The 25,774-nt window shown below is 40.1% G+C and overlaps 3 protein-coding genes and 1 long non-coding RNA gene across 13 annotated transcripts; 2 read left to right on the forward strand and 2 right to left on the reverse strand.

Annotated features, from left to right (window-relative positions):
* Positions 1-1,069: 1,069 nt before the first annotated feature.
* LOC124186914 (mitochondrial Rho GTPase) lies at positions 1,070-7,008 on the forward strand. 5 transcript variants are annotated; one of them, XM_046579038.1, is made up of 15 exons: positions 1,070-1,226; positions 1,417-1,784; positions 1,924-2,129; positions 2,231-2,281; positions 2,355-2,456; positions 2,607-2,648; positions 2,730-2,895; positions 3,077-3,197; positions 3,276-3,468; positions 3,732-3,998; positions 4,288-4,500; positions 4,748-4,944; positions 5,198-5,236; positions 5,446-5,517; positions 6,292-7,008. In XM_046579038.1, exons 2-15 carry the CDS (start codon positions 1,568-1,570, stop codon positions 6,416-6,418), a joined length of 2,013 nt encoding a protein of 670 aa, XP_046434994.1. In that variant the 5' UTR covers positions 1,070-1,226; positions 1,417-1,567; the 3' UTR covers positions 6,419-7,008. The 5 variants fall into 5 exon arrangements, with proteins under 5 accessions (XP_046434994.1, XP_046434993.1, XP_046434996.1 ...); XM_046579037.1 differs by having other exon boundaries at positions 1,070-1,784; XM_046579040.1 differs by lacking the exon at positions 5,446-5,517 and having other exon boundaries at positions 1,157-1,784.
* Positions 7,009-11,130: 4,122 nt separating this feature from the next.
* Positions 11,131-14,105, forward strand: LOC124186925 (39S ribosomal protein L11, mitochondrial). Its single transcript, XM_046579066.1, has 3 exons — positions 11,131-11,361; positions 11,610-11,799; positions 12,292-14,105. Exons 1-3 carry the CDS (start codon positions 11,227-11,229, stop codon positions 12,555-12,557), a joined length of 591 nt encoding a protein of 196 aa, XP_046435022.1. The 5' UTR covers positions 11,131-11,226; the 3' UTR covers positions 12,558-14,105.
* LOC124186929 lies at positions 13,374-22,483 on the reverse strand. Of its 6 annotated transcripts, none has more exons than XR_006871750.1 (5): positions 22,281-22,483; positions 20,136-21,461; positions 15,613-20,025; positions 13,861-15,537; positions 13,374-13,766 (listed from the first exon to the last, which is right to left on the reverse strand). It is a non-coding gene; the product is annotated as an uncharacterized LOC124186929 (long non-coding RNA). The 6 variants fall into 6 exon arrangements; XR_006871747.1 differs by having other exon boundaries at positions 15,613-20,078; XR_006871748.1 differs by having other exon boundaries at positions 15,613-17,811; positions 18,084-21,461.
* LOC124186926 lies at positions 21,468-22,274 on the reverse strand. The gene has a single exon (XM_046579067.1). It carries the CDS (start codon positions 22,146-22,148, stop codon positions 21,753-21,755), a length of 396 nt encoding a protein of 131 aa, XP_046435023.1. The 5' UTR covers positions 22,149-22,274; the 3' UTR covers positions 21,468-21,752.
* Positions 22,484-25,774: the final 3,291 nt, after the last annotated feature.

Raw genomic sequence — 25,774 nt, forward strand, 5'->3', positions numbered from 1 at the left:
CCTTTTATATGTATACGCACGAATTCGAATCAGCGCATAATATACGCGTTAAAGCGTAAAACGTATTAACAGCTACAATAATATTATTGCGGGGTGTATCGTTAAGGTTGAACTCCGGCCCAGCGGTAGGAAATGTCTGGGGAACATTTGTCGGAAAACTATTTTTCACGCAAGAAATTAAACTATCTGTACCGAAGGTTTCTTACATATTTACGTCAAAGCTAGATTAGATTCGATCATTGACAAAAGGCGCTAATCAACACAGTTCCGTTCTGTCTGTAATGACGGACGATATTTTCCTGGCCGTGTTACTACGCACGGGACAGGACATGTATGATTTTTAAACTTTTTCCGCTTGCGGCGATCAAGGCGCGCGCGCGACTGACTCAGTTTAAATTCTCATTCAGCTCTGTAGGCTTTGTTACAGACAATTCACAAGGTGGCGCTTCTACCTACCTATACATATACCGGGCGGATTTCTCGGAAGTAGAAGTAGAAGATAGTTACTCGGAAAGTTGATGCTAATGCTATTTGAAAATTGGCTTTCTTCGGCTGAAATGAGAAATCTGTTTAAATGTTGGGTGCTTGAAAGAAATGTAGCAGGTAGGTGGGAGCACTTTATTTGATCACTTTTATCATTTCGTACATTACAAACAATGGAATTTTTTTCTGTCAGCGGGTGATACGGCCAAAATAATTACATCTCTAATATTTACTGTTATCTGCCTATTCAATTTATCACACGTACAAAGATCATCGCCACTTTCGAGCAACTAAGCAACTTTCTCACTCTTGGTATTTTAGGCTGTAATTTTGAATATTATCACTTTTGAAAATTGGACATTAAACCGACCGTTCAAGCAATTCAAATATGACACGATCTGTAAGAGAACTGTGAATCTTTTTTTCTCGAAAATAGTTCAACAAAATTTGAAAACAGTCGATAGTCAATGTATTTATCCGATCAATGAGTTATTGCTACTACTGTTAAAAAGTTTCCAATGATTATCAGAGTTCATTTCGCAAATTTTCAATGATGTTCGATTAAACAAATGGAGGGAACCTAATACTCTAAAGACATCTGCTGGCATCTGGCGTTGATTTTATTTGAGTTGCCTCCTGCGGGTAATAAAGCTCCGCACCTCCTGCCGTCGATGTTCGCGTCATCTCGGGCCACTCGGGCGCCGTCGGGAACCGACATTGTGATGATGATAGTCGTGTGAGGGGTGAGTTTGTTGAATATCGTTTTTCGCCCACATTTGTGACAAATATTAGCTCGTCAGACGAATGTCGTCGAGCTGAGGCTTCTGCATCCACAAATTGCCATAAATGTACAGTCGCTTGTGCTGCGAGTGACGAATTTATTCGTCGAACAAGACGCCAGGTACTGATCTGAAATAATTGTTGGCTTTGAAGGTTACGTTATTTGTATGTGTACCTTTGGAGCGATGAAACCATTCCGCGTAATGCGTCGTCCTCGCCTGTAATACCCGGAACGATCATGACGAAGCTAAGGATGACAATTTCCTTGATCGTGTGCCCGTAATTCTAAAAAGATTGTTGACAAATGGTTGCGGCCGGGAATACGGTTATGCGTCAAGGTGGGACGCGGCGAAATGTTAGAATTCTCTTGTTGGGGGAGCGGGGAGTTGGAAAAACCTCCCTGATACTCTCCTTGGTTAGCGAGGAGTACGCCGAGGATGTCCCCAGTAAGGCTGAGGAGATCACGATACCAGCTGATGTCACTCCAGAACAGGTCCCCACTCACATAGTTGATTACTCAGGTTAGTGTCCGGCTCTTTTTATCCATGTTGGTACTAGAATATATCCTGTACCTCGGGTCGCCGTTATATCAACATCCATGTTCCTCGATGTCGATGTCAACACATTTATCTCGCATTGAGTTCAAACTGGAATTCTTAGCTGCAGAACAGACCGACGACCAGCTAGGAGAGGAAATTCAAAAGGCTCATGTAATTTGTGTGGTATATTCGGTGGAGGATGAAGACACATTGGACCGGGTGGCCAGCTACTGGTTACCCTTAATCAGACAGTCGTCGGCGGACAACCGATGCCCAATCGTCCTTGTTGGCAATAAAATCGATCTCGTCGACTATTCAACTATTGAGGTTGGAGTATGAGACACTTACGATACAAATTGAATAGAACGCCATTGCCTTGGAAAAACTTGTTACTTCCCAAAATGTACTACCTGCTATTCTTGTTTCAGGCCGTTTATCCAATTATGAAAGAATTTTCAGAAATAGAGAGCTGCATCGAGGTAAGCAATTGCTATTTCATCTTCCTACTTACATCCACTTGTTATACCGTTACGTTTGTTTTCTTAATTACAGTGTTCTGCCAAAACGTTGCAAAATATTTCAGAAATGTTTTATTATGCGCAAAAAGCTGTCCTGCATCCTACTACACCCCTATACAACTATGACACACAAGAGGTAAGTTTTTTGCATTATCGGTACACTCGTATATCGGATGTCCATTGAATTAAAATAACGAAATAGAGATATCGAGTAATCAGCAATTTCCAATTCATGGGTAAAAATAATATCCTTTTGTTTTTGATGTGATATTCGTTTGAGTTGCAGTTGACGGACGAATGCAAAACTGCGCTGAGAAGAATATTTAAGGTACGTAGAATTAAGCTGATGGAAATAAACCAATTTGACTTTCTAATCCTTACAAATTGCAATATTTTTTTTTTTTTTCAGATATGTGACCTTGACAATGACGGTCTGTTGAACGATATGGAATTGAACACATTTCAACAGTGGTGCTTCAATACTCCTCTACAACCTCAAGTTTTAGTTGATGTGAAAGCAGTTCTTTCTAAAAATATTACTGACGGGATTAGCGAGGGCTGTGTCACAATGAAAGGTAGGCAACGGTGATCGATTACTTTCTTACATTGACAATACTATCCCTACTCTCTTGGTCACACAAATTCTTACTCTACAGCATTGTAGTTACTTTTGCTTTTCTCTTAAAGCTATTTAAATGAACTGCGAGGATACGTGCTTGTAGAGAAAATAAAAAGCAAATATATCAATGTTTCCAGGGTTCATGTATCTGCAGTGTCTATTTATACAGCGAGGTCGCAACGAAACAACATGGGCTGTTCTCAGAAAGTTTGGTTACGACAGCGACCTGTTAATGTCCAAAGAATATATCCACCCTCCGTGAGTACCGTATACTTGGTAATCAAATGAGATGTACTTTATACCTATTTCAATTTTTTGGATTAATGGTTCTTATAGTTTGAAGGTGCCATTGGGCTGTACTACTGAACTATCGCACAAAGGCCAGGAGTTCCTAGCTGTACTTTTTATGCAACACGATTGCGATCATGACGGCGCTCTATCTCCATTAGAAATGGAGATGCTTTTCTCTCGCTGTCCAAGTCCACCCTGGGGTGACGAATATCGGTTCGTCGTACCCACCAATGAAAAGGTTTGCACCCATCCGGTTTTCTTTATTTTAGCGTCAGTTATGTATTCACCTCACACAGCCAAATCATATTCCAGAAATGACGTGTTGATCACTTGAAGATTAGCCACCCTTGTTTAAGTACCAAGTTGTTGACTATTGATATTTTGCACTCCATTGATTCAAAACAATGGACGCATTAGACCTTGGTTCAGATTCATTTGCAAAACATCAGTTGTAGATAATTGACAGTAACAACGTCCATACAATTGATTGTTATTTCACAGGGTTGGATCACATTTCAAGGATTCATGTGCCAGTGGGCGTTGATGACGTTGACCAATGTACGAAAAACTTTGGAATACATGGCATACCTCGGCTACAATATGTATAATAACGAGTGTCAAACAAATGCTATTAACGTGACTCGTGAGAAAAAATTGGATTTGGCCAAAAAACAGTCTAGCAGAAATGTGTATAGCTGTCACGTTATTGGACCAAAGAGCAGCGGCAAAACAACCTTATGCAGAACTTTCGTAGATCCAAAGCTCGAGGTGATTAAAATTTCCGATTTAAAAGTTCTGTCAGCAGTTTCTATTTTCGAAAATTTCAATTTCTAAACTACCTATGCGTCACCTTGATTAGGTACTTGACGAATGTTGACAATTTACGCGTTTTTTAAGGTCCAATGTGATTCAATTTTTACATGCTTTAATTTTAGAAAATCTTACGGTGGGGTTCACAAGCCTGAATTGGCAATGATTACCAATGATCGTGTAGCTTTAAGGATAGATGATCAATTTTTCTTTACCACATTATTGTACTTATTTCTTTATCCTTTAGAAATTGAAACCAGATATCGTCCCATCTACCTCACACATCACCGTTAATACCGTGCATGTATATGGACAGGAGAAAACGATTGTACTCAGGGACATAAATATTCTGAACGTTCAAGACGCCTTGACCCCTGCACAAATTCAGTGCGACGCTGCAGCCCTTGTTTACGACGCTAGCAATCCAAAATCGTTTGAGTACATTGCTCGGATTTTCATTGTAAGTTCATTAACTTTCATCCAGCACTATGTCCGAATTAATTACGAGTTATCGTTAATACTCAATAGTATTAAATTATCAAGCATATTGAACTTTAAAATCTATTCTACTATCAAACTATACACTATACTATCTTGAGATACTCCAATTGTCACTAGAGCATGGCATATTGTTTGATAGTGCTCAATTCAACGTATAACTGGGAGTATGTGTGCTGCATATTAATTGGAATTTATTGGTTTTGTAGAAATACTTTGCCGACAGTAAAATACCGGTACTGATAGTCGCAAACAAGAGTGACCTAATGGAAGCTAAACAGGACTATCTGTTGCAGCCCAACAGTTTCTGCAGCAAATACAAATTAATGCCACCTCAGCCTTACAGTGTAACACGTACTGTGCGTCGTGAAATATTTGTCAAGTTAGCTACTATGGCAGCATTCCCGTAAGTCCGCATTATTTTTAGTAAAAAATCCTGGTTCACAACGATTATTATTATCCAACGTATCTAGCTTGATGATCAAGATTTTGATGATTGGTTCTCGTTTACAAATATATAGGTATAATGGAACGAGTCAGATTCACAATATTAACTTGCTACTTTTTCAAACAATGAAATACTAAATCAAGAAATAGGTACGTTGGTGTAAAAAAATTGGCTGTCGCAAAACATTAATACAAAAAAATTTGACATTTAGCCGCTTTCAAGCAGCGTGGGTATTATTTTACAAGCACAGGTTGGTGGAATTAAAACGATCCAAGTTATTGAACAGCTTCATTTCGACACATTTGCACCTGCACCTGTAACCAGTGCACTCACCTAGAAACATGCGTTATTCAACCTTTACGGCATGAAATCGCGCGCATGTTACAATCACATCATTTGACTTTACTGATTTTCGGGCGTGCTTCGAACATTATTATGTCATCGTATTCCTATTTTCAGTCCACTGAGGCGTATGGTCCACATGTTACTTGTGAAACCCTCACCCATTGAGTGGTGGAGTTCGATTAGAAGGTTCACCTTATTATTACTCTTTTTATTTGTTTGCCATAGTGTGCATGCGTGTATTTGTCTTTCTGTCACATACCCGGTTTACAATAATTCAAGACGAAATCCTTATTGATGAGATTACGTGTACATGAATTATGTCAAGTTTCTTCAGTACAGGACTATCCTATTGACATCTCTTGGTACATTCAATAGAATTGCGCCGTTTATTTAAGAGCTTTATTGGTGTATTCAGTGACTAATTAGATCGTTGCAGAGAAATATAACTGAAAGTTTCATTTATCAAGTTCAACGTCTTGTTTTGATTGATTCCTGGCGATTTATTTCTAGCTAGCACGACGGTATACCTAGTTAGTTGTTGCTTGTTTGTCTCTAATTACCATGTTCACTATAAAACCGTGTTTCACGACTTGTTATAATTGAGGGAGAATTCTGTACGTATTCTGCGTTTTGAATCCTTCAAAACAAGTATACCATATCGATTCTATTATATCCTGCCTGATTCGCACTTTATGCCTGTCCTTGTACCGAAGCTGCAAACTTATTAGTACTGAACAATGCAACTAATATTAGGTGTAATACTTTTGTCCGATTATGCAATCCTGCAATTGTAACGGTTTGACCTTGTTCAGTTAACATACTAATTAAGTAGATTTGCCAATTTGTTGATTATCGGTAGAGACTTGCATTGTTACACAATCATTTCTTGATACTGTAAAGTTAATGCAAAGAGATGTTTTTGATGTACTGAAGTGCGTAAATTATGGAATATGATTGCAGGCACATGAAGCAGTTTGGATTGATACAAGGAGAGTCAGTCGTTTGGTGGAAAGCTGGGCTAGGACTTGCTGTCGCTACAGTTGCTGGATTTGTTGTGATGCGCGTCCTGAATACTGACAAGAGATAGTGGATCATGCCGCTAACTTACGCTGTCACAGTGACAAACCGTGTTTTTAGATAGTCTCTGTATGATGATGCATATACACCTCTATAGGTTTACATAGTGTTGCACATACATGCCACACATTAACATCACCTTGCGTTGAGTGCTGTTCACATGTGTCCTGTTATCGTGACTTTCAGGCACGTGTTATACATACACACAAATAGATTGTTAGTAGGAATTCTTTGCAAAGAATGTGAATAAAATTATTTTTGCTTTACTGTTAAGTTGCGGAACTAAACTCAAGTTTGAATATGCGACACAAATATGTAAAGAATATATATACGTACATAGGTATGATGAATATCTTATATTTATATGTAGGTGAAAAAAATATTTATTCATTACTTCTAGTTGTCATTAAAAATAAGACGTTTCATTTGAAGAGTTATAGTGGCAATAATTCTTATTCGTGTAGGAGGATAAATTGATCCCCATGTAAGGTATAGTGATAGACACCATGTAACTCGTCTTCTGTGTGCTTTGCATTGTTATATAAAGCCGTTGCATCTACGCATGACATTGAATGCAATAAAGTTACAATTGTCAAATAATTTGTGCCCTACTGGGCTTGCACCGTACCTCTGTGAATAGTCAAAAATCGTCAGCATCTTGTTTATTTGGATTGTTCGTGAGTACAAGAGGGAATTATGTTTTTTCTTACGGATATATTCTGAAACTAAATCAGAAACCTGTTCCAAGTTGAATTTTTATAAATTTCCTGTCAACAAAGCGACACTATTGCAAAATTATGCGCAATTGATTTTTAATCATTCTTATTTTTGAGATTTTCAGATCCAAAATTTTTTCATCACAGACTCGATTTGCATGACTCTTTTTGCAGATCCATTTGTGGAATTTGTACACTCAATGTACAGAACAATTTATTCTACCCAAAATAATACTGATTTATAATTCTTGTTAAGAATTGAGCGAATCGGAGAAATTTCAGGGAAAAACTACTCCTAGATCACAACATTTGAGCCAAAGAAGAAGTCGATCGAAGGTACGCCTTTACAACTGCAAGGCCGTGTCACATAAATGTAAGTTTGGTTGCCTATAATTAGGCTACTTCCACTTGGACTGAACAAATCGGAGAAATTGCAGAGAAAAATTACTCCTGGTATCAGGAGAACATCTGAGCCGAGGAGCTCGATCAAAGGCACGCCTTATGCCTGAAAGCCTGTGTCGCATAAGTACAAGTTTGGTTGCCTGTGATTAGGCGCTTCCACTTGGATTAATAACTCGCAGAAATTGCAGCGAAAAATTACTCCTGGTATTAGGAGAACATCTGAGCCGAGGAGCTAGATCAAAGACACGCCTTATTCCTGAAAGCCCGTGTCGCATACGTATAAGCGTGGTTGCCTATGATTAGGCGCTACCACTTAGCTAAGCAGCTCGGAGAAATTGCAGAGAAAAATTACTCCTGGTATCAGGAGAACATCTGAGCCGAGGAGCTTGATCGAAGGTACGCCTTATCGGCTGCAAGGCCGTGTCGCATACATGTAAGTTTGGTTGCCTTTAATTAGGCTACTTCCACTTGGACCAAGCAAGTAAGTTTGGTTGCCTATAATTAGGCTACTTCCACTTGGATCAATCAAGTAAGTTTGGTTGCCTATAATTAGGCTACTTCCACTTGGATCAATCAAGTAAGTTTGGTTGCCTATAATTAGGCTACTTCCACTTTGACTAAACAAATCGGAGAAATTTCAGCGAAAACTACTCCTGGTATCAGGAGCGCAGGAGAATCGAGGAGCTCTTCTAAAAACAGGGACACATTGATTGATTGATTGTCTGCATGTGATGTCGACGCTGTGTGACTGAAGGCATGCATGCTTGCTTGAGAGGGCATGAGATCTCAAATTTTCGCGCCACTTCCTATTGGAATTAAGCAAATCGGAGAAATTTCAGCGAAAACTACTCCTGGTATCAGGAGCGCAGGAGAATCGAGGAGCTCTTCTAAAAACAGGGACACATTGATTGATTGATTGACTGCATGTGATGTCGACGCTGTGTGACTGAAGGCATGCATGCTTGCTTGAGAGGGCATGAGATCTCAAATTTTCGCGCCACTTCCTATTAGAATTAAGCAAATCGGAGAAATTTCAGCGAAAACTACTCCTGGTATCAGGAGCGCAGAAGAATCGAGGAGCTCTTCTAAAAACAGGGACACATTGATTGATTGATTGTCTGCATGTGATGTCGACGCTGTGTGACTGAAGGCATGCATGCTTGCTTGAGAGGGCATGAGATCTCAAATTTTCGCGCCACTTCCTATTGGAATTAAGCAAATCGGAGAAATTTCAGCGAAAACTACTCCTGGTATCAGGAGCGCAGGAGAATCGAGGAGCTCTTCTAAAAACAGGGACACATTGATTGATTGATTGACTGCATGTGATTTCGACGCTGTGTGACTGAAGGCATGCATGCTTGCTTGAGAGGGCATGAGATCTCAAATTTTCGCGCCACTTCCTATTAGAATTAAGCAAATAGGAGAAATTTCAGCGAAAACTACTCCTGGTATCAGGAGCGCAGGAGAATCGAGGAGCTCTTCTAAAAACAGGGACACATTGATTGATTGATTGACTGCATGTGATGTCGACGCTGTGTGACTGAAGGCATGCATGCTTGCTTGAGAGGGCATGAGATCTCAAATTTTCGCGCCACTTCCTATTAGAATTAAGCAAATCGGAGAAATTTCAGCGAAAACTACTCCTGGTATCAGGAGCGCAGAAGAATCGAGGAGCTCTTCTAAAAACAGGGACACATTGATTGATTGATTGTCTGCATGTGATGTCGACGCTGTGTGACTGAAGGCATGCATGCTTGCTTGAGAGGGCATGAGATCTCAAATTTTCGCGCCACTTCCTATTGGAATTAAGCAAATCGGAGAAATTTCAGCGAAAACTACTCCTGGTATCAGGAGCGCAGGAGAATCGAGGAGCTCTTCTAAAAACAGGGACACATTGATTGATTGATTGACTGCATGTGATTTCGACGCTGTGTGACTGAAGGCATGCATGCTTGCTTGAGAGGGCATGAGATCTCAAATTTTCGCGCCACTTCCTATTAGAATTAAGCAAATAGGAGAAATTTCAGCGAAAACTACTCCTGGTATCAGGAGCGCAGGAGAATCGAGGAGCTCTTCCAAAAACAGGGACACATTGATTGATTGATTGTCTGCATGTGATGTCGACGCTGTGTGACTGAAGGCATGCATGCTTGCTTGAGAGGGCATGAGATCTCAAATTTTCGCGCCACTTCCTATTAGAATTAAGCAAATCGGAGAAATTTCAGCGAAAACTACTCCTGGTATCAGGAGCGCAGGAGAATCGAGGAGCTCTTCTAAAAACAGGGACACATTGATTGATTGATTGTCTGCATGTGATGTCGACGCTGTGTGACTGAAGGCATGCATGCTTGCTTGAGAGGGCATGAGATCTCAAATTTTCGCGCCACTTCCTATTAGAATTAAGCAAATCGGAGAAATTTCAGCGAAAACTACTCCTGGTATCAGGAGCGCAGGAGAATCGAGGAGCTCTTCTAAAAACAGGGACACATTGATTGATTGATTGTCTGCATGTGATGTCGACGCTGTGTGACTGGAGGCATGCATGCTTGCTTGAGAGGGCATGAGATCTCAAATTTTCGCGCCACTTCCTATTAGAATTAAGCAAATCGGAGAAATTTCAGCGAAAACTACTCCTGGTATCAGGAGCGCAGGAGAATCGAGGAGCTCTTCCAAAAACAGGGACACATTGATTGATTGATTGTCTGCATGTGATGTCGACGCTGTGTGACTGGAGGCATGCATGCTTGCTTGAGAGGGCATGAGATCTCAAATTTTCGCGCCACTTCCTATTAGAATTAAGCAAATAGGAGAAATTTCAGCGAAAACTACTCCTGGTATCAGGAGCGCAGGAGAATCGAGGAGCTCTTCCAAGAACAGGGACACATTGATTGATTGAGTGACTGCATGTGATGTCGACGCTGTGTGACTGAAGGCATGCCTGCTTGATTGATAGGGCATGTGATCGCATGGATTTTTGTTTAAAATTGTAACGTTTTACAAACATCCTGGAATCAATACTACGATGCATCACATCGATGTAATTCTGCGAGTCCAATTTATTACGCACAGTTCGAATACGCTGCGGGAAACAAATCAAAAGTGACGGCCCCACAATAAAATGTGCACCAACTTTTTAAAGAGGAGGGGAAAATAAGACACATACTGATAGGTTCAAGGTTTCAGTTGCAGTTTATTCAATATTTCTTAATTGTAGTACAAGTGTTATGATGTCAGTGTATAGTGTTTTAACAAGTTCTTAAGTAGTATCGTTGTGGAAGACAAAAAGAAATGCAAAAGAATTATTGCACATTACCTAAGAAATGTTACTTTTATATCCCGGAAAAAAACTGCAATTTACATAACCCTAGGCCTAAAATGAGACATGTCATATGAGGTAGTTATCATTGTAGTTTGGAAGTAAGTAGAGTCTTATTTCAAAATTGCAATCGTGTTCATAGTAGAAGAAACTGCAGCAAATACACGAATACGTGTGTCGAGCGGACGCCTGCGCTGGGGTTTTCAGGCTATACGACATGCTATCGCGTGTGTCAAGTGGCCTGCTTTCAATGCATTAGGCGCATCGCTTGATTCACGCCACTTATATTGTATTTTCGTGGGCGGGCAAGCGTATGGTCTTGCAGTCAGAAACGTAATATTCGGGCCTGACGAAAACAAATCTAAACAAGATCGTCGTGCAAAAATGTCACGAGCCGGATCAAAATTAAAGTCGATGAGGAAACTCGTCGAGAAAGTAGATCATTCATCGAAACTGAGGACGGATATACCAGCTGGTATGGCAATGCCTAGTCCACCGTTAGGACCTGTACTCGGACAGGTTAGGTTTTGAATTGACACTATTTACTATCGCATATTTGTGAAATACTCTGTAAGAATATACAGGGTTATTCTTCTGTACTTGAAAATGTGTTTCTTCCTAATGCTACTTATTTGACCATCAATCTTACACTTGTACAATGTCACCTATTATGCAATTAGTGAATCTTGGACGAGAATCGCTAGAAATTCGAACATTGGTCCGGATTTACCATAATGCTGCAATAAAAACGTAATTATCTGTTTCAGCGTAACATAAACATTTCAGCTTTTTGCAAAGATTTTAATGAGAGAACCAAAGATATCAAGGAAGGAATTCCATTGCCTTGTCGAGTACGAGTGACCTCTGACCGTACTTATGATTTGGTGATCCACAAGCCTCCAACAACTTTTTATTTAAAGCAAGCTGCTGGAATTCAGCGTGGTGCAATGCATTCTGGTTAGTGTTACTATTTGCTTTTTACCCTTCATTTCGTATGATTGTGATGAACTATCCAAATTTAAATACCTGAACTTTTTCGAGCCAAAAATTCAGTTGTTCTTCATTACATACTAACAGTTCAGCAAATAATTTTAAGCGTAGTATGTCCAACCATAAGTTATATTACTGTAATTTGCAATGCCGTTATGAAGGAGGTTCAGTCTTTCTTCAGACATGATGAAAGTTACATACATGCGATAAATGAATTTACAGCACTGTACATTGAAAAGAAATGTATTAGTAATCAATATTAAAGTTTGTCAATGACTCCCAATAATGGTTAATTCATAATACATATAATTCATGATACCGATGAACTTGCTACTCATAACTTTCCCAGTCTTTCACCAGCTTCGTTTAATAAGCTTTAATTAATAATCCATACTGGAATACATTATTCTAATTCCAAACGATGCGTGTTGGTAAAAAAAAATGAATATTCTTTTGCAGGTGAAGAAGTGGCTGGCAAAATAACATTGAAACATTTGTATGAAATTGCCAAGATCAAATCTGAAGATCCTTCTATGGCTTTACTGGATTTGAAACAAATCTGTGAAATGTTTGTTGGTGTGGCTCGTAGTTGTGGAATTCAAGTTGTACGAGAACTAGATCCTGTAGAATATGGCAAATTTTTGGAAGAACGAAAATTGGTAATCGAAGAGCAAAAGCGGGAATTGCAAGAAAAGAAAGAAGCTAGAATGCTTCGAACAATATAGATACAGACTTAGATACGATAAACTTACTGAACACTTCAAGCTGTAGAAATTAATTTACATAATTGAAATACAAAAATGAAATGTAACAATATTTTTTTCTGATAAATCGGTATTTTGCAACTTTAGTATTGTCTGAAATACAGTAATCATAATAATGCTAAGAATACACATACTTAGGAAATGCGTCTCTTCAAATTCATTCTAAAGTTGCAAAATATTGGTTTTTTTTGCAGCTTTGTTGCCTTAACTCTATGAACTTCACTATGTCTTAGAACTATTACATCTCTTCCTTGCACTTTTTCTTTGGAACTGGAAGATACCACTTTGAATTACGCAGGATACAAGATATCCATACATGTAATTAACAGACCTGAAGCAAGCAGCCAGAGTTATTGCAGCTGATGTTAATTAAAATAACATCACGAAGCCTGACCATCCAAAGGTTGCTGCGTTCTTTAAACTTGTGATTCTCTTTTATAGCTATGAACATAAAACTGAACTGCATTGTAACGTAGTTCAACACGTTTGGCTGGTAATTCTGGCTGCTAGATTCATCTTCATATTAGAGCACTAATGTCAATTAACAAGGGATTCCGAGGTTGCTCTTCGTATGATAATTTCTGTGTAACTTGAAATTTAAATCATTCTATTTACCCTTATCAATCTTTGTTGTGAAACAAAATATCAATTTGAAACTGCAGTCTACTGTGCACGATGGATTATTTCAATTTGTACATATATTAAATTATTTATACATATTAGATAAATAATAAACAGGTACACTTTTGAATATTTTTGAATTAGATACAATACAGGTATTTTATTTTGTTTATTTATTTGATTAAGTATAAATCATTTGCTTTTCGATATTTATCAGATTATTCACATTTGCATTCACTTTGTTACGTTACATAAGTATATATGATCTTTCACAAAATATCCGCTTCGCATTACTAAGCAGTCAAGTAATTGACTGTTCAACTTCACGCGATGTACCTTCAAAAACGTATCATCTACGTAGTAGAACCCGTCAGCTTATTTATAAAATGTCAAAACTGTTTTCTTGATGGTGATGGTAATTCTTCCCTGATAATGTTGAAAAATCTCCAGATGCAGATGAGATTAAGATGCTCGGCAGCAAAAGTTTACTGGTTTGAAAGAGCCAAACTAGATATCGGATTCAGCTGACGCCAAGAGTATCACCAACGACTGCAACAGTTCAAGAAATCATGAGCATGTGATGTTCGGTCACGAATAATGAGTACTTATTCATATTCAATTGCTGTAGTGATTAGAAACAAACCTGTTTTGTTTGAGAAAAGATGCTGTTGTGCTGGAACTCTGCAACTCCTCACTTTTGGGGAACATCTTTCCTGCCTCAGGAAGATCAGGGCCTGTCCCACTCCGAAAATTTGATGCTTTAGGTAACTGATCCTTCCTGAATATCGACTCGACGGGTATTTACTTTAGCTGCACAAAGTCATAGGCAGGGGAATCCAGGTATCTTCAATAGTGGAAGATGGTAACTCCAGGCTATGAGAGTATTCTCTATAGAATCAAAAAACTTATGCAGCAAAAATCGCAATTTCAAAGATATACGTGTTCTGGATCTATCGCATCGAAGTATTTTTCGCGCCTATCGTTTTTTTGCTGGTTGTCACAGACTCTTCATGAAGCAACTTGGAAGTAAAGAGCCAATGAACCGTATGCAGTTGATAGTGATTGGTTGTTTAAACTACAAGCTATGAATTCTAGAAATTGTGGTGGTTCGTTGTTTTGAACAAATCTCTTGTCAACAATAAATTTTCAACGTTATGGCATTTAAATTGATTTTTATCAGATCTTCTTAATAGCGTCCTCTTCTCTTGATGGCGTCGTGCTTCCTTGACGGGTCCTATTCGCTCAACAGCATCTTCTTCTCTTTATGGCGTCCCATTGCCGGGATTTCGTCTCTTTCCCTCGATGACGTTCCGTTCCCTCGATGACGTTCCGTTCCCTCGATGACGTTCCGTTTCCTCGACGGCGTCCCGTTCCCTCGACGGCGTCCCGTTCCCTCGACGGCGTCCCGTTCCCGCGATGACGATCCTGTTCCCTCGATGGCGTCCCGTTCCCTCGAAAGCGTCTTCCTTCATCGATTGCCCCCTCGTCCCTCAATGGCATCCTCTTCCTAATATGGTGTCCTCTTTTTACGATGGTGTCCTTTTCTTACGATGGCGTCCACTTCCCACGATGGCGTCCTCTTCCCGCGATGTTGTCCTCTTCTCTCAACGGCGTTCTTCTCCTACGACAGTGTTGTCTTTCCAGTTTTTTTTTTTTTTTTATTTTTTATTATTTGATGGCGTCTTCCTTTGATGTGTCCCCTTCCCGCGGATAGCGGCCTCTCTCCTCGATGGTACTCGCTTCCCTCAGTAGTATCCTCTTCCCGTAGATTGTCATCCTCCTAGAATGGCGTCCTCTTCATTCTTCAGTAGTCTTCTTTCTTCTGCGATGGGTCCATTCTTCTGTACGATTCACCTGAAAATACCCCCCTTCCCCAGCAAAGCAATTTTCAGTGACCCAGCTCATGCTCTTTTTTTTCCGTACTTTGTGATACAATTTAAATTTTTGATTTCCTTATTTTTTTTAAATAGTTTTTTGTTTACTTGCTTCGTAATGGCATTTTTGCTGGGCCGTGATCTTTTCATGTAACGCTTTAATTTTTTTTTGGGTGTGTTATTTTTTTTTCATCATGATTAATTTTTTTAGAGTCAATGTTTTCAATAATTTTTTTTTTTCTTTTACCCCCAGTTTGCGCATGTTTTTCTTTCCTCACTCCAAGTTAATATTATCGAAGTAAATCCAAAATCACTGATGTAAAATCAGGAATTAGAAGTTAATTTTCCTCAGAAGCGTCAAACACCTCAACGCACAGAATACAATGGGAACCAGAAAGAAGATAACCTTCAGATCAACGACAAAGACCAATAGAATCTGGCGAGATCTGAAACAGTTTAATAACGAGTACCCATAAGTATTTTAAAACGGGCAAATTAATTTTGGTCAATTGATCACAAACCTGTAACTATATGGTGTAGAAGAATCTAGTGCTGGAACTCTGCATCGAGGTTCAAGTCCGCAGAGATGAGACGAAAACTGGCTGGCGGACCAGAAGTTGCCACCCCACAGTAGAACCGCAAGAATGATCAATCTTCCCAAGATGTTTTCAGCGAATAAGGTTTCAATTCAACTCCCTATCTACTTTCAGAGTAATTGCGCTACGACGATAATCCAACTGTCCAAAGTTGGAAATGCGCTAAGGTAAGGCGAAATAGATGATTTCCAATTTCAGAAGACTGAGAGTCAGAACGGCAAAGTCGAAAGAGATGGGAAGCGATGCTGGAACATCCGAAAGGTAATATTGCAGCCAAACCCCTATGGAACGTAGTTGGATAACCGAATTCATCCCCTTTCTTGTAAGGCTGACCCAGGGAATTCTCCGAAACTCTAAAAAACTCGGTTAGCAAAGACAATGAACTATAAAAAGAGCGCGTCTCACCTCTAATTTTCAGTTTCTTCTCAAGGACCCATTTCTAACATGAATCAGCAGCATAGACGAGTTTCCCATTTTGATAAAATGTATAATTTGTACCTGACCATTCCAGAATATTTTCAATTGACTATCCTTGTGGTATACAGGTCAACCCCAATTGTTCAGAGACTTTTACATTGCAGCTTCTTCATTATTTAAAATCATCCCAATCTCTCGTCACCCACACATCAATCTAAGGGCCGTTAGTTGAAGGCATTTTCTACTCCGAAGTATCCTCAAGCGAATCACCAACAGTGCAATAACTAAAGGTACATAAATATCTATTAACCATGCATGTAGGGTACTATTGATCTTGTCCAGCATGGTCGCAAATCCTGAGCATCTTTATGGGATCTATCGCTTGTCTATCAATTTATAACTATTGGGAAAGATGTAATGTTGCAGTTAACCGTTACCGTACAGCTTAATGCTTTATCTGGAGAGTAAACAATTATTTAGTCATGTCAATTTTCATCCTTTGATTCAATTGTTCATGTGAATAAATTTGAAATACTTCCAGGGATATACCGTATCCATATTTCCTTGCTGTAGTCTGGACCAAAGCGTCTCATATTTTACATCATTTAAAATACCTCAGTGACGGTATCACCTTGTGTTTACACAGACGTCAATCGATAAGAAGTGCATCATATGTCAATTTTCGTCAATAGGTAAATGATTGTGCAGTTTGAAATCTTCAACAAACGCGACGTGTAAGATCTTATTTTGTTCCTTGAAAGTGTAGCACACGTTTTTCCTTCTGAAAGTTCTTCAACCTACAGATAAAGATATTAGCCTCCCAAGTTCCCCCCTCCCCTCCCTGCCGACCGGCGCATAGTAGCGATTTATTCACATCGTTTTCAAATAATACAAATATACACAGCACTACAAAAGATCAATTCCTAAGAGTGAGTTCCTTACAATCGATGCTACACAATTATTGTGAAATTGTATATAACCAGAGGCAGAACTATAGTTATTAAGCACAATCATATGCACATACGCCTGTGGGTATATCAATGTAACTTTGTATGCACGTACGTATGTGTCTATATAGGTGTGTATGTATGCATCTACGTACGTCTATGCGCATCGCTATTTCTGAAGAACAATTAACAGCAATAAAGCCGGACAGTAAATTATAATAATTGCATTCCGTGTCACTCACCGATAACAGCCTAATTATGCTATGCCACTTCAAATCCGATCATACTTAATGTCCATAGGCTGTACAGAGTATTGCAAATTGGGTGCCACGATATGTAGATACAACTAATTTACTTGTGCCAGGAACACGAGGATGATTCTTGCGTACCTGATTAATTTTGCCGAGCTATGCCATATTTATATACAAAGTACAATGCCACAGTCCTCAGCTAGTCCAGTAAAGAAGATTACATGTAATTTTTTGTGCCTTCAATACCTAGCAAAATCATAGCCGCACAGCAATATTTAATATTTACACATCGCTTGAAAGACTTGCCCACGTAATCACATGCAACTTTACACAGAACTGAACCAACTCCACCGCACTGTTTCACCAGAGCTTCTAAGGAAGAAAACATCTGTACTATTTTGCATTGAGCACTGTTTGTATGTCACAGGGACTCGTGCCATGTCGAAAAGCATTAACACGTCATGCTGGTTAAAAGACAGGTGAGGCGCTATCTGCTTTCCCTTTAGTTTCTAGAAAAGAAATCAAACATTGCTGCTCCCAACTTCCGAGATTGACATCTCCACGAGTTTGCATACTCTGTTGTACACCTAAATTTCCGCCAAGAGGCATCTGTTGCGTATAATGTACCTTATTGCGAAGAATTTACGTCTATCACCTTACATTGTTGAACGAGATAGTATGCAGCGAAATATCTTTAGATTACCGTGTACACCCGACGGCGATCAACCGGTATTTTACTCTTATGCTTCTGTTCAGAATTATTTAGTATTGATCACGGTACCTCGTCAATCGTTCAGGGGAATGCGCCATACAATTGGTACGTCAAGCCCAGCGATCCATGCGCCGTATCTCGCAATGCGTCGCTATCGCATCGGTCGGTATTCCTGTAGCTCAAAATGAGAATGTTGACTTTCCCCATCCCCGCCCCAAATATTTGCACAGATAATGATAGTAATATTCCGCTCTAAACAGCCATATTCATTCCTCTGTTACCTCATTACACCTTACGAACCCTCTCGCCACCGATATTCTCGCAACTCTGCTGCCAGGATCAATAACCCTAATTCGACAGCAATCCTGAAGCTTAAATTGTCATGTTGATTGCCCCAACCCCCCCAAATATGTTTTCACAAATTATTACAACCAATCATTGACCTTTTACCTCTGTAAAGACTGGGGTGATCTACGTTCAAACACATACGTTATCTTTCGTATCTCCGACTGCACAATATCCAGTATCAGCAACTTTTAAATCTTTGTCAACAGTTCTAGCCTCGGTCTCCTCTCATTGTTCTCCTGATGGCAATAACACCTGGTTTTTGTACGCGAATGGATGAATATCTTGTATGACACCTTGCCGAGCAGCTTGGACTACCATGGCTCGACCCTTGGTACTGTTTCAGGGTCCAATTCATATGTTTTATCTTGACCAAGCAGGCAATCCTACAGTCGAAAATCAAAAGGTATGTGAAGCCCCACCCGCCGCCCCATTAATTTTCAACTCACGCAGTAGGTATCAATATTGCATACACAGATCTCAAATTGGTATATAAAAAGATGCTACGTTGGTTAGTGGATGAGTCCAAACTCGTTAGCTCTGTTTCCCCAGCTTGATAAAAATGTCGATGCGCAGTAGTCAATTTGTCTCTGCATGCCGTCGCCGAACCATTCAAAAATATATATTTTATGTGTATAGATACTATTCTTTTAGGTTACCAGGCATAATTTTTGATAACTTCTTGCTTGCTTTCTTCAAAGCTGATAAAGCGGCTGCCTTCTTGTTCTGCGTCTGCACAATCCAAATTTTTATATTGCGGAGAATATCTGACACCAAATAGCAAATCCACATCCAACCCTATCCAGGGTAGCGGAAGAGAAGGGTGGAAGCAGGGTGGAGATTCCCCTCGCATCCTCTGTCGACGCTAGTAGGTAGCAATAAAATTTGCAGACTTGCTCGCTTAATTTCTGCTGGGATTCCTATAGCTTAAAACAACAACAACAACAAGAACAACAAGAACAACGATATTGGTTACTGTGCCAGTCAGTCAGATATCCAAGAACATTGTCTCCAAAATGATCACCCATCACATTTTCTTATATCATTCACTTGATGCACGAAAAATTTGATATTTGTCCATATTAGCTAGGGCAATGAAAATCGCAAGAAACGCTGTCTGAATAACCGGTACCTCTGTATAATTTTCCTTTTTCCCTCTTGATGGCCATATTTGCGACATCATGTATAGTCTCCATTATTCAGCAATCTAAAACACTCACACCATTCTTTCCCCAACATAACTCCAACATATTATTGTTCCATTTGCGCAATCTTATTCATCCAGGTGGAATCAACTCGCGCTTCTTTGGTTCGAATCTGTGAAAACATGGTTATTTGTCGCCCAAGCAGGGCTCATATCTAGGCTACTCCGTGTATCATTGCATTTGCCATACTTTTCAACTTGATTACATAATATTGTGCATTTGCTAAAAAATCTACAAAAGACGATACCTTGCCAATCGACAATCTTTATAGACACGACTCGATTAATATAGGAGATACACTTATTTCTGGTATACACTCCCATACCTGGCACTTTCTTTATCCTAGAATGATATTGAAACTGGTGCGTTCCTGAATAACTGCGATTCGACTGAGTTTCGTGCAATCGGTGATGAGGGATGATCGATCAGCATGCGACGTTAGGTGGGATGAACCCGTAAGTCTGGCATGTAAAAGACCTATTTAACTTCAGCTTGCCCGTGCCGTTCGTCAGACCTGAGAAAATACCATATTTCCTGGGGGAGGTGGGGGTGTTACATAGGAACAGCTCACCGCCGGTATTCCCCCTAGTTTTCTGGCTTGTTCTCGGATCAGCGGCAAAACGAGGGATGATTTATTATGCGATGCGTTCTCGCTTGCGAATCAGGGGTGTAGAGTTTTGAGGTGTCATTTCAGCCAGTCTGCCTCATGGCTGTCTAGAAACACAGAATATCCCTTTCGTTTTTTAAAAAACGCCCGGCGGCGTGCGCTTGATTCGGTGGAAGTGCAACCAGACACATTCACAGCCCCGGGGTGACCTTTGTACCAAGTTTTGGCTCGGAACGCAATTTTCTATGGGTTTACTGCCGTACTGAAAAGGATTTATGGAATTAATAGTACAAGAAATAAAATTATCGTGATACTAGAAAAAAATGTTGCTTGTTAAATATGTAACATCTTTATTTTTGTAAAAATATTCTCTTATCGAGTCTTTGGTCTCCATCTATAAAACAGAATTATACACAACAAAAAGAAAATTCAATATGAATTAAATTATATATGTTTACAATAGTTTTCTTTTAAAAACATATTTTATAAGACTGGCGTATAACAATTTTTTTTTCTCCTTTTAATTAACGAGTTACGATTACGTTGGTCTTAAGAATTATAAAAAATTATGTCTGTGGTACATGTGAAGTGTGTTCTTTGACTCTACAATAGATCTGAAAATAATCTATGAATTTAATGATCAATATACTACTTTTCCGCATCTATTGCTAATTCTCAACACATGAGTAGACATGTGCGAGATAAGGGGGCGTCCATTAATTCCGCGAGTTGCTGGGGGGAGGGGTCTAGCCCAGTTTCATGCGGGGGAGAGTGGGGGTCTCGGCAAATATCACGTAACGTTTTTTCACACGAGTCACCGCGGACTGAATTACAATGAATATTCTTTTACAAATTTTAACAGTTCCTATTCAAGTATTTTATTGCAATTTTCTCGACTGCGATTCTAGACTACGTTCTGCCTGAAAACATTAGTGTTAACTAGACTTAAATAAAAATAATTGAGCAAATTATGTTTTTTTTAAACAAATTCAACGCGGTCAAGCACAGGTTAACGTATTTACACTAAAAATACGCATTTTGAAAAATCTCGCGTGAGATTGGGGGGGGGGGATCGCCTAAGTAACCACACGTAATGAATGGACGCCCGCTAAGAAGAATCTATACTTTTTATTGCAAAAAAGACTTTGGTTTCGATACGGTCTACAAACCAAACCGCTGATTGGCAGAGAGCCTTCGCAGAGCTTCCAGTCATCAGTCCCCCTAGCCTCCCAATGTCATCAGAACCAGCCACCTCAGCCCTCCATTCCATTGTCATCTCAAACGTAGAGACTGCAATTAAAAAATATCCAGATATACATCGGGATGTCGTAGCTAGGACTAGTCCTTTTCCCGCGGGGTATGCCTAAGTGCAGGACAGCTGGAAGGAGCTACTCTTGCTCTCTCAAATTTTCATCTTCTTCAAAATCCTCGAGACTGTTTTATTTGTGTTCCAAGGAAATGCCACAGAATATCGTTCGGTGTTGTAACTTTCAAACAAATTACACCCGTTGCTATCCGTCAGTCGTAGAATTCAATGGTAAGAACGAACCAATTGTGACAGATATTTCTTTTTCTCATCACTCATCGTTGCAAGGGAGCCTTGATCGCCTTCAGCATCGACATAAAACTGTCCAAGCTGCTCAGTGCCGAGCACAACGGCGCCTCCCAGACATTCTCTTCTTGTTCGTTGTGGCCAGATTCGTAGAACTCCTCCTCATTTTGGCAGTGTCTTTGGGTTATGGTGAGTTTTTCTTTGATCTGCTGCCATCTTCTGAGTCTCAACATCTGTTTGTGATGCAGCTCTCGCTCAGCCATAGAAATGGTGTACGCAAGTACAGCTTCCACTCTCAGGTTTCGTCTGGGGCTTCGACGGAATATTACTTTCTTACAGCGAGCCCTGTGTATCCAATCAGACAATTCTTCGGTATGACCACCTTGATCGATATCATGTCCTCGTGGCTTCCTCGTGGCTCCCATTTTGACGAAATCGGATGTCAAATTGGTGGGATATATTTGAACAGCCTTCAGATACGATGGTTACGTCTCGTTCTTTAATTAACGGGCTGACGCGTCTTCCTCAGATAACTAATGAACACAGTATACACCAACCTGTATCAAGCTTCGAGTCGCCGGTGAGGCTTCTCTCGTACGCGATGCAACACGCCTGTGCTTCGTTCGTAGGATGTCAAGTATGCGATATCTTTGTTCTTGATTTGTTCGGTCCACCCTGCCACTGGCAACACCACTCGATACAGCCCCTGCGAAGTCCGACGATGGAATGTGCCCGGGAGACGGATGGTGGGAGTTTATATACCCCTGGTGGGTGTCGCCAGACCTCGCTACCGACGCCTGATCGAACGCCGTGCTACTACGCCCAGTTCGCCCGAACTAGTCCCAAGTATTTACCTCGATTTTATTCAACCGAGCTCTTTCTGCACCCGCGTTTCGTCCCTATATTGAGATAAAATCGAAACCATGTGTTTTGCCCTTATCAATTTGTCATGTAATTGCCGCCAGTGCAAAAGTAGCGGGGTGTTCCAAGGGTTTCACCGCGTAGGCGTATGGATTTTGCTGCGTTCTACGGCCAAGGCGGCGGCGTCGAGACGCTACGTCACCGGTCAATGTAACTACTCTCGTCCCCCCGCCGTTAGCCGTTGAGGCACATGCATATACACTAATATAAGAAAAGCGGCGTCATTGATTTTTCTTGTAGCATATACCCTCTATTGCTCTGCAGAAATACTGATCTTCGTTTCGTCCCGAAATTTCATATCACCACCACTACGCTTGGTGACAATATTCCTTATGAAAGGCACCTTGATATTGATATTGATTATGACGCTGATCGCGAAGCATAATCAATTTTCTGAAGGACCACGAAAAAGTAACGGGCTTCAATTAGTTTAACCGATGTGATCCAGAAGCATGCGTCATGTTTTGCGCAGTTACTTTTATTCACGATCAATAGCTTTGCCACGTATCAGGAATAGGTATACGCACAAGAGATTTCGCACACATTTGTGTGGCCTGAAACCTCTCAGGGAAATCGTGAAAACGGCTGGAACCGTCATTATCAGCTCACGATTAATAGATATGTGTATTTGTTGATGAACGTCATTTTTAGACACGCGTTCAGGCATTTCGATGACTAATACGCAGTTCCAAATATACGTGTCTCGGTTGATTTGTATTTTATTTATAGAAACGAAACCCAAGTATCTATACGCATTTGTACGTGAGTTCGAGAAAAACGTAGGGAAATCTAGATGTTGGAAGCAGCGAATCGCTGAGCTATTTGGTCAATTATTTTACAATTGAGAATCTCCCGCTATTTACTTAGAATTTGCTACATGATTTTAAATTGACAGAAAAAAGAAAGATTGCGGCAAAGTGAAATGGCGTACGTGAGAACGTCGACGTTGCCAAGATTTAGCACTTTCGTGAAATTAAAAATATTTATAAATGTAAATACAGATGCGAACTTCAGTAATCGTTTAGCCGCATTGGAAAATCAGGCCATGCCGCGGAGATTCCACGAATTATATCACGCATCGACGATTCCTGACTGCTTGCATTACGCACATGTGTATGGAACAATCTGCGCGAAGTAGAATCGCAAGGTTTGATTATTTACATGGTATGGAGGATAATTGTAAGAATAAAATTGACTTGTAGATATTTAATAAGTGAATGAAAAATCCGGTATTCAAGCATATAGGTATCATAGTTATGTATAATAGATCAATTGCGTTCATATATATATGTATGTGTATTTAATAATTTAACTGGTCCTGTGGTCTGATGCATGTTCCATTATTGCTCTCTGTAACATCAAAGATTCCCTACATTAATACACTTGAGAATGTGGAAGCCACCAGTCCCCCGCATCGTACCAAGCAAGTGCTTCTGAATAAAAATATCTATAACGAGTTCAACGTTATCGAGATTCGAGTAAGCGAACGCAACGATACCAGAGTGGCGACAGACCGGGAAATCCGGGAATAGTCGGGGAAAAGTCAGGGAATGATGATGGATCGTAGGGAAAAACATACTTTTTTTTTACAAACCACTTTCAAACTACAGCTATGCTTCGTTAAGTCAGTTAAGCTAACTTCATGAAATGGCATAATATTGTTCAATTTCTAATTATTTGTGTGAGACGAAGGTATACCATGTGTTTTTAGATCTAAGTTTATATATTCTCAACGCGCACTATTTCTGAAGTTTTTCGTCGTGAAAGCTACCCAACATTACCTATCTTTCATGGTAAAACGTCAGGGGATTCGGAACTCTTCGACGGATAAAGTCAAATGTGCGAAAGAAGAAATAGTAATAACAGTAAATATCATTACAATACCTTCAATGGGGGGAACGCATTTGTTAGCTGAAGTCCTAAGCTTCTTGCTAATACGATCGGTGCGGCGGTCCCTTTGTATAATCTATGTAGCGCGTCGATTGCCAACATAGTTGGAACGTTATGCCGCTGCCTCGATGTTTCGTATTTGGCCAAGTACGCGACATCTCCGAGAACGGCGCCGTTTCGACTGGCATCGGCGAGTACTTGAACGAGCGCGGCGACATCCCCGAACCCTAGATTTACACCCTGACCGGCGAGGGGATGAACGCGATGAGCAGCGTCACTGCAGCGAAATGGCATTATTATGCAGCTAAATGTACTTAAAAACGAAAATATCTCGCAACATTTGTCATATTATTTGCAGTTCACGGTGAACTCACCCAACAAGTGCAACGCCCGGTTTTACGTAAGAAGCCGCGTGTCCGAATCCAAGTGGAAATGCGGCCCTGGTCCCCTCGACGATTCCACGAATCGAAGGTTGTAGCTGCCTGGTAAATCCGCTGTGCAAGGAAAGCCCTTCCAGAAGTTGTCCCAGAGCCCTCATGCCAGCTTCGACCATACCGTCTTTTGGGTGTATTTTCCAGAAGGCGTCGTTCAACGAATCGACAAACTCCTCTTCGGATAAACTCAGGAGCTTTTTCGCTTCTGCCGTCGACACAGACCACACCAAGGAACTCAGTGTATCCGTCAACTGCCGTCAAATATTATTATATTAATAGGAAATGTTAAATCCGACGGTCGACCGTACTGCAATTAATTGTAAATACGAATCAATAGGCACATGTATAGCATTTCAAAGATTCGTGGAAATACACACAGTAACAGATCAATCATTCTGTGTATAACGAGATGTGGTTCGATTTTAATCGATGCCGGCTATTCGAACAACGATGATTAGCCTGGTCGCATTCGACTGAATATCCCTGTTTTGTCGGCAAAATTGGGCTTACATGGGTACCTATATTTATCCAATAAATATGTATAGAATATACGAAGGACGCAGTCGATATGTGAGTTTGGTTGCGGCATGCAGTCCAGCAGGCGAAATCTTCCTTTGCGACCAGCGCAAATTTATTATTTTACACAGGTGTAACAAGCAAAAAACTAATTGCGTTGAAGTGTTCGTTGTAAGATTTGTAAGTGACTTACAACGAGTACAGCCAACCTTTGAATTTCGCGAGAATGATTTTCAAAATAAATACATAGGTAGATTTTGTCAACAAAATTAATGTAGGCGAAATTATAA

Source organism: Neodiprion fabricii, chromosome 7 (genome assembly GCF_021155785.1).
Source record: "Neodiprion fabricii isolate iyNeoFabr1 chromosome 7, iyNeoFabr1.1, whole genome shotgun sequence".
Classification (NCBI taxonomy): Eukaryota; Metazoa; Arthropoda; class Insecta; order Hymenoptera; family Diprionidae; genus Neodiprion; species Neodiprion fabricii.

Bases quoted from the DNA above. Each gene is read 5' to 3' on its own strand.
- LOC124186914 (XM_046579037.1), top strand. From the start codon at position 1,568: ATGGTTGCGGCCGGGAATACGGTTATGCGTCAAGGTGGGACGCGGCGA. The intron at 1,785-1,923 runs GTTAGTGTCCGG...TGGAATTCTTAG, and splicing joins TCACATAGTTGATTACTCAG to CTGCAGAACAGACCGACGAC. The intron at 4,501-4,747 runs GTAAGTTCATTA...TTGGTTTTGTAG, and splicing joins ACATTGCTCGGATTTTCATT to AAATACTTTGCCGACAGTAA.
- LOC124186925 (XM_046579066.1), top strand. From the start codon at position 11,227: ATGTCACGAGCCGGATCAAAATTAAAGTCGATGAGGAAACTCGTCGAG. The intron at 11,362-11,609 runs GTTAGGTTTTGA...TATCTGTTTCAG, and splicing joins TAGGACCTGTACTCGGACAG to CGTAACATAAACATTTCAGC. The intron at 11,800-12,291 runs GTTAGTGTTACT...ATTCTTTTGCAG, and splicing joins GCGTGGTGCAATGCATTCTG to GTGAAGAAGTGGCTGGCAAA.
- LOC124186926 (XM_046579067.1), bottom strand. From the start codon at position 22,148: ATGGGAGCCACGAGGAAGCCACGAGGACATGATATCGATCAAGGTGGT.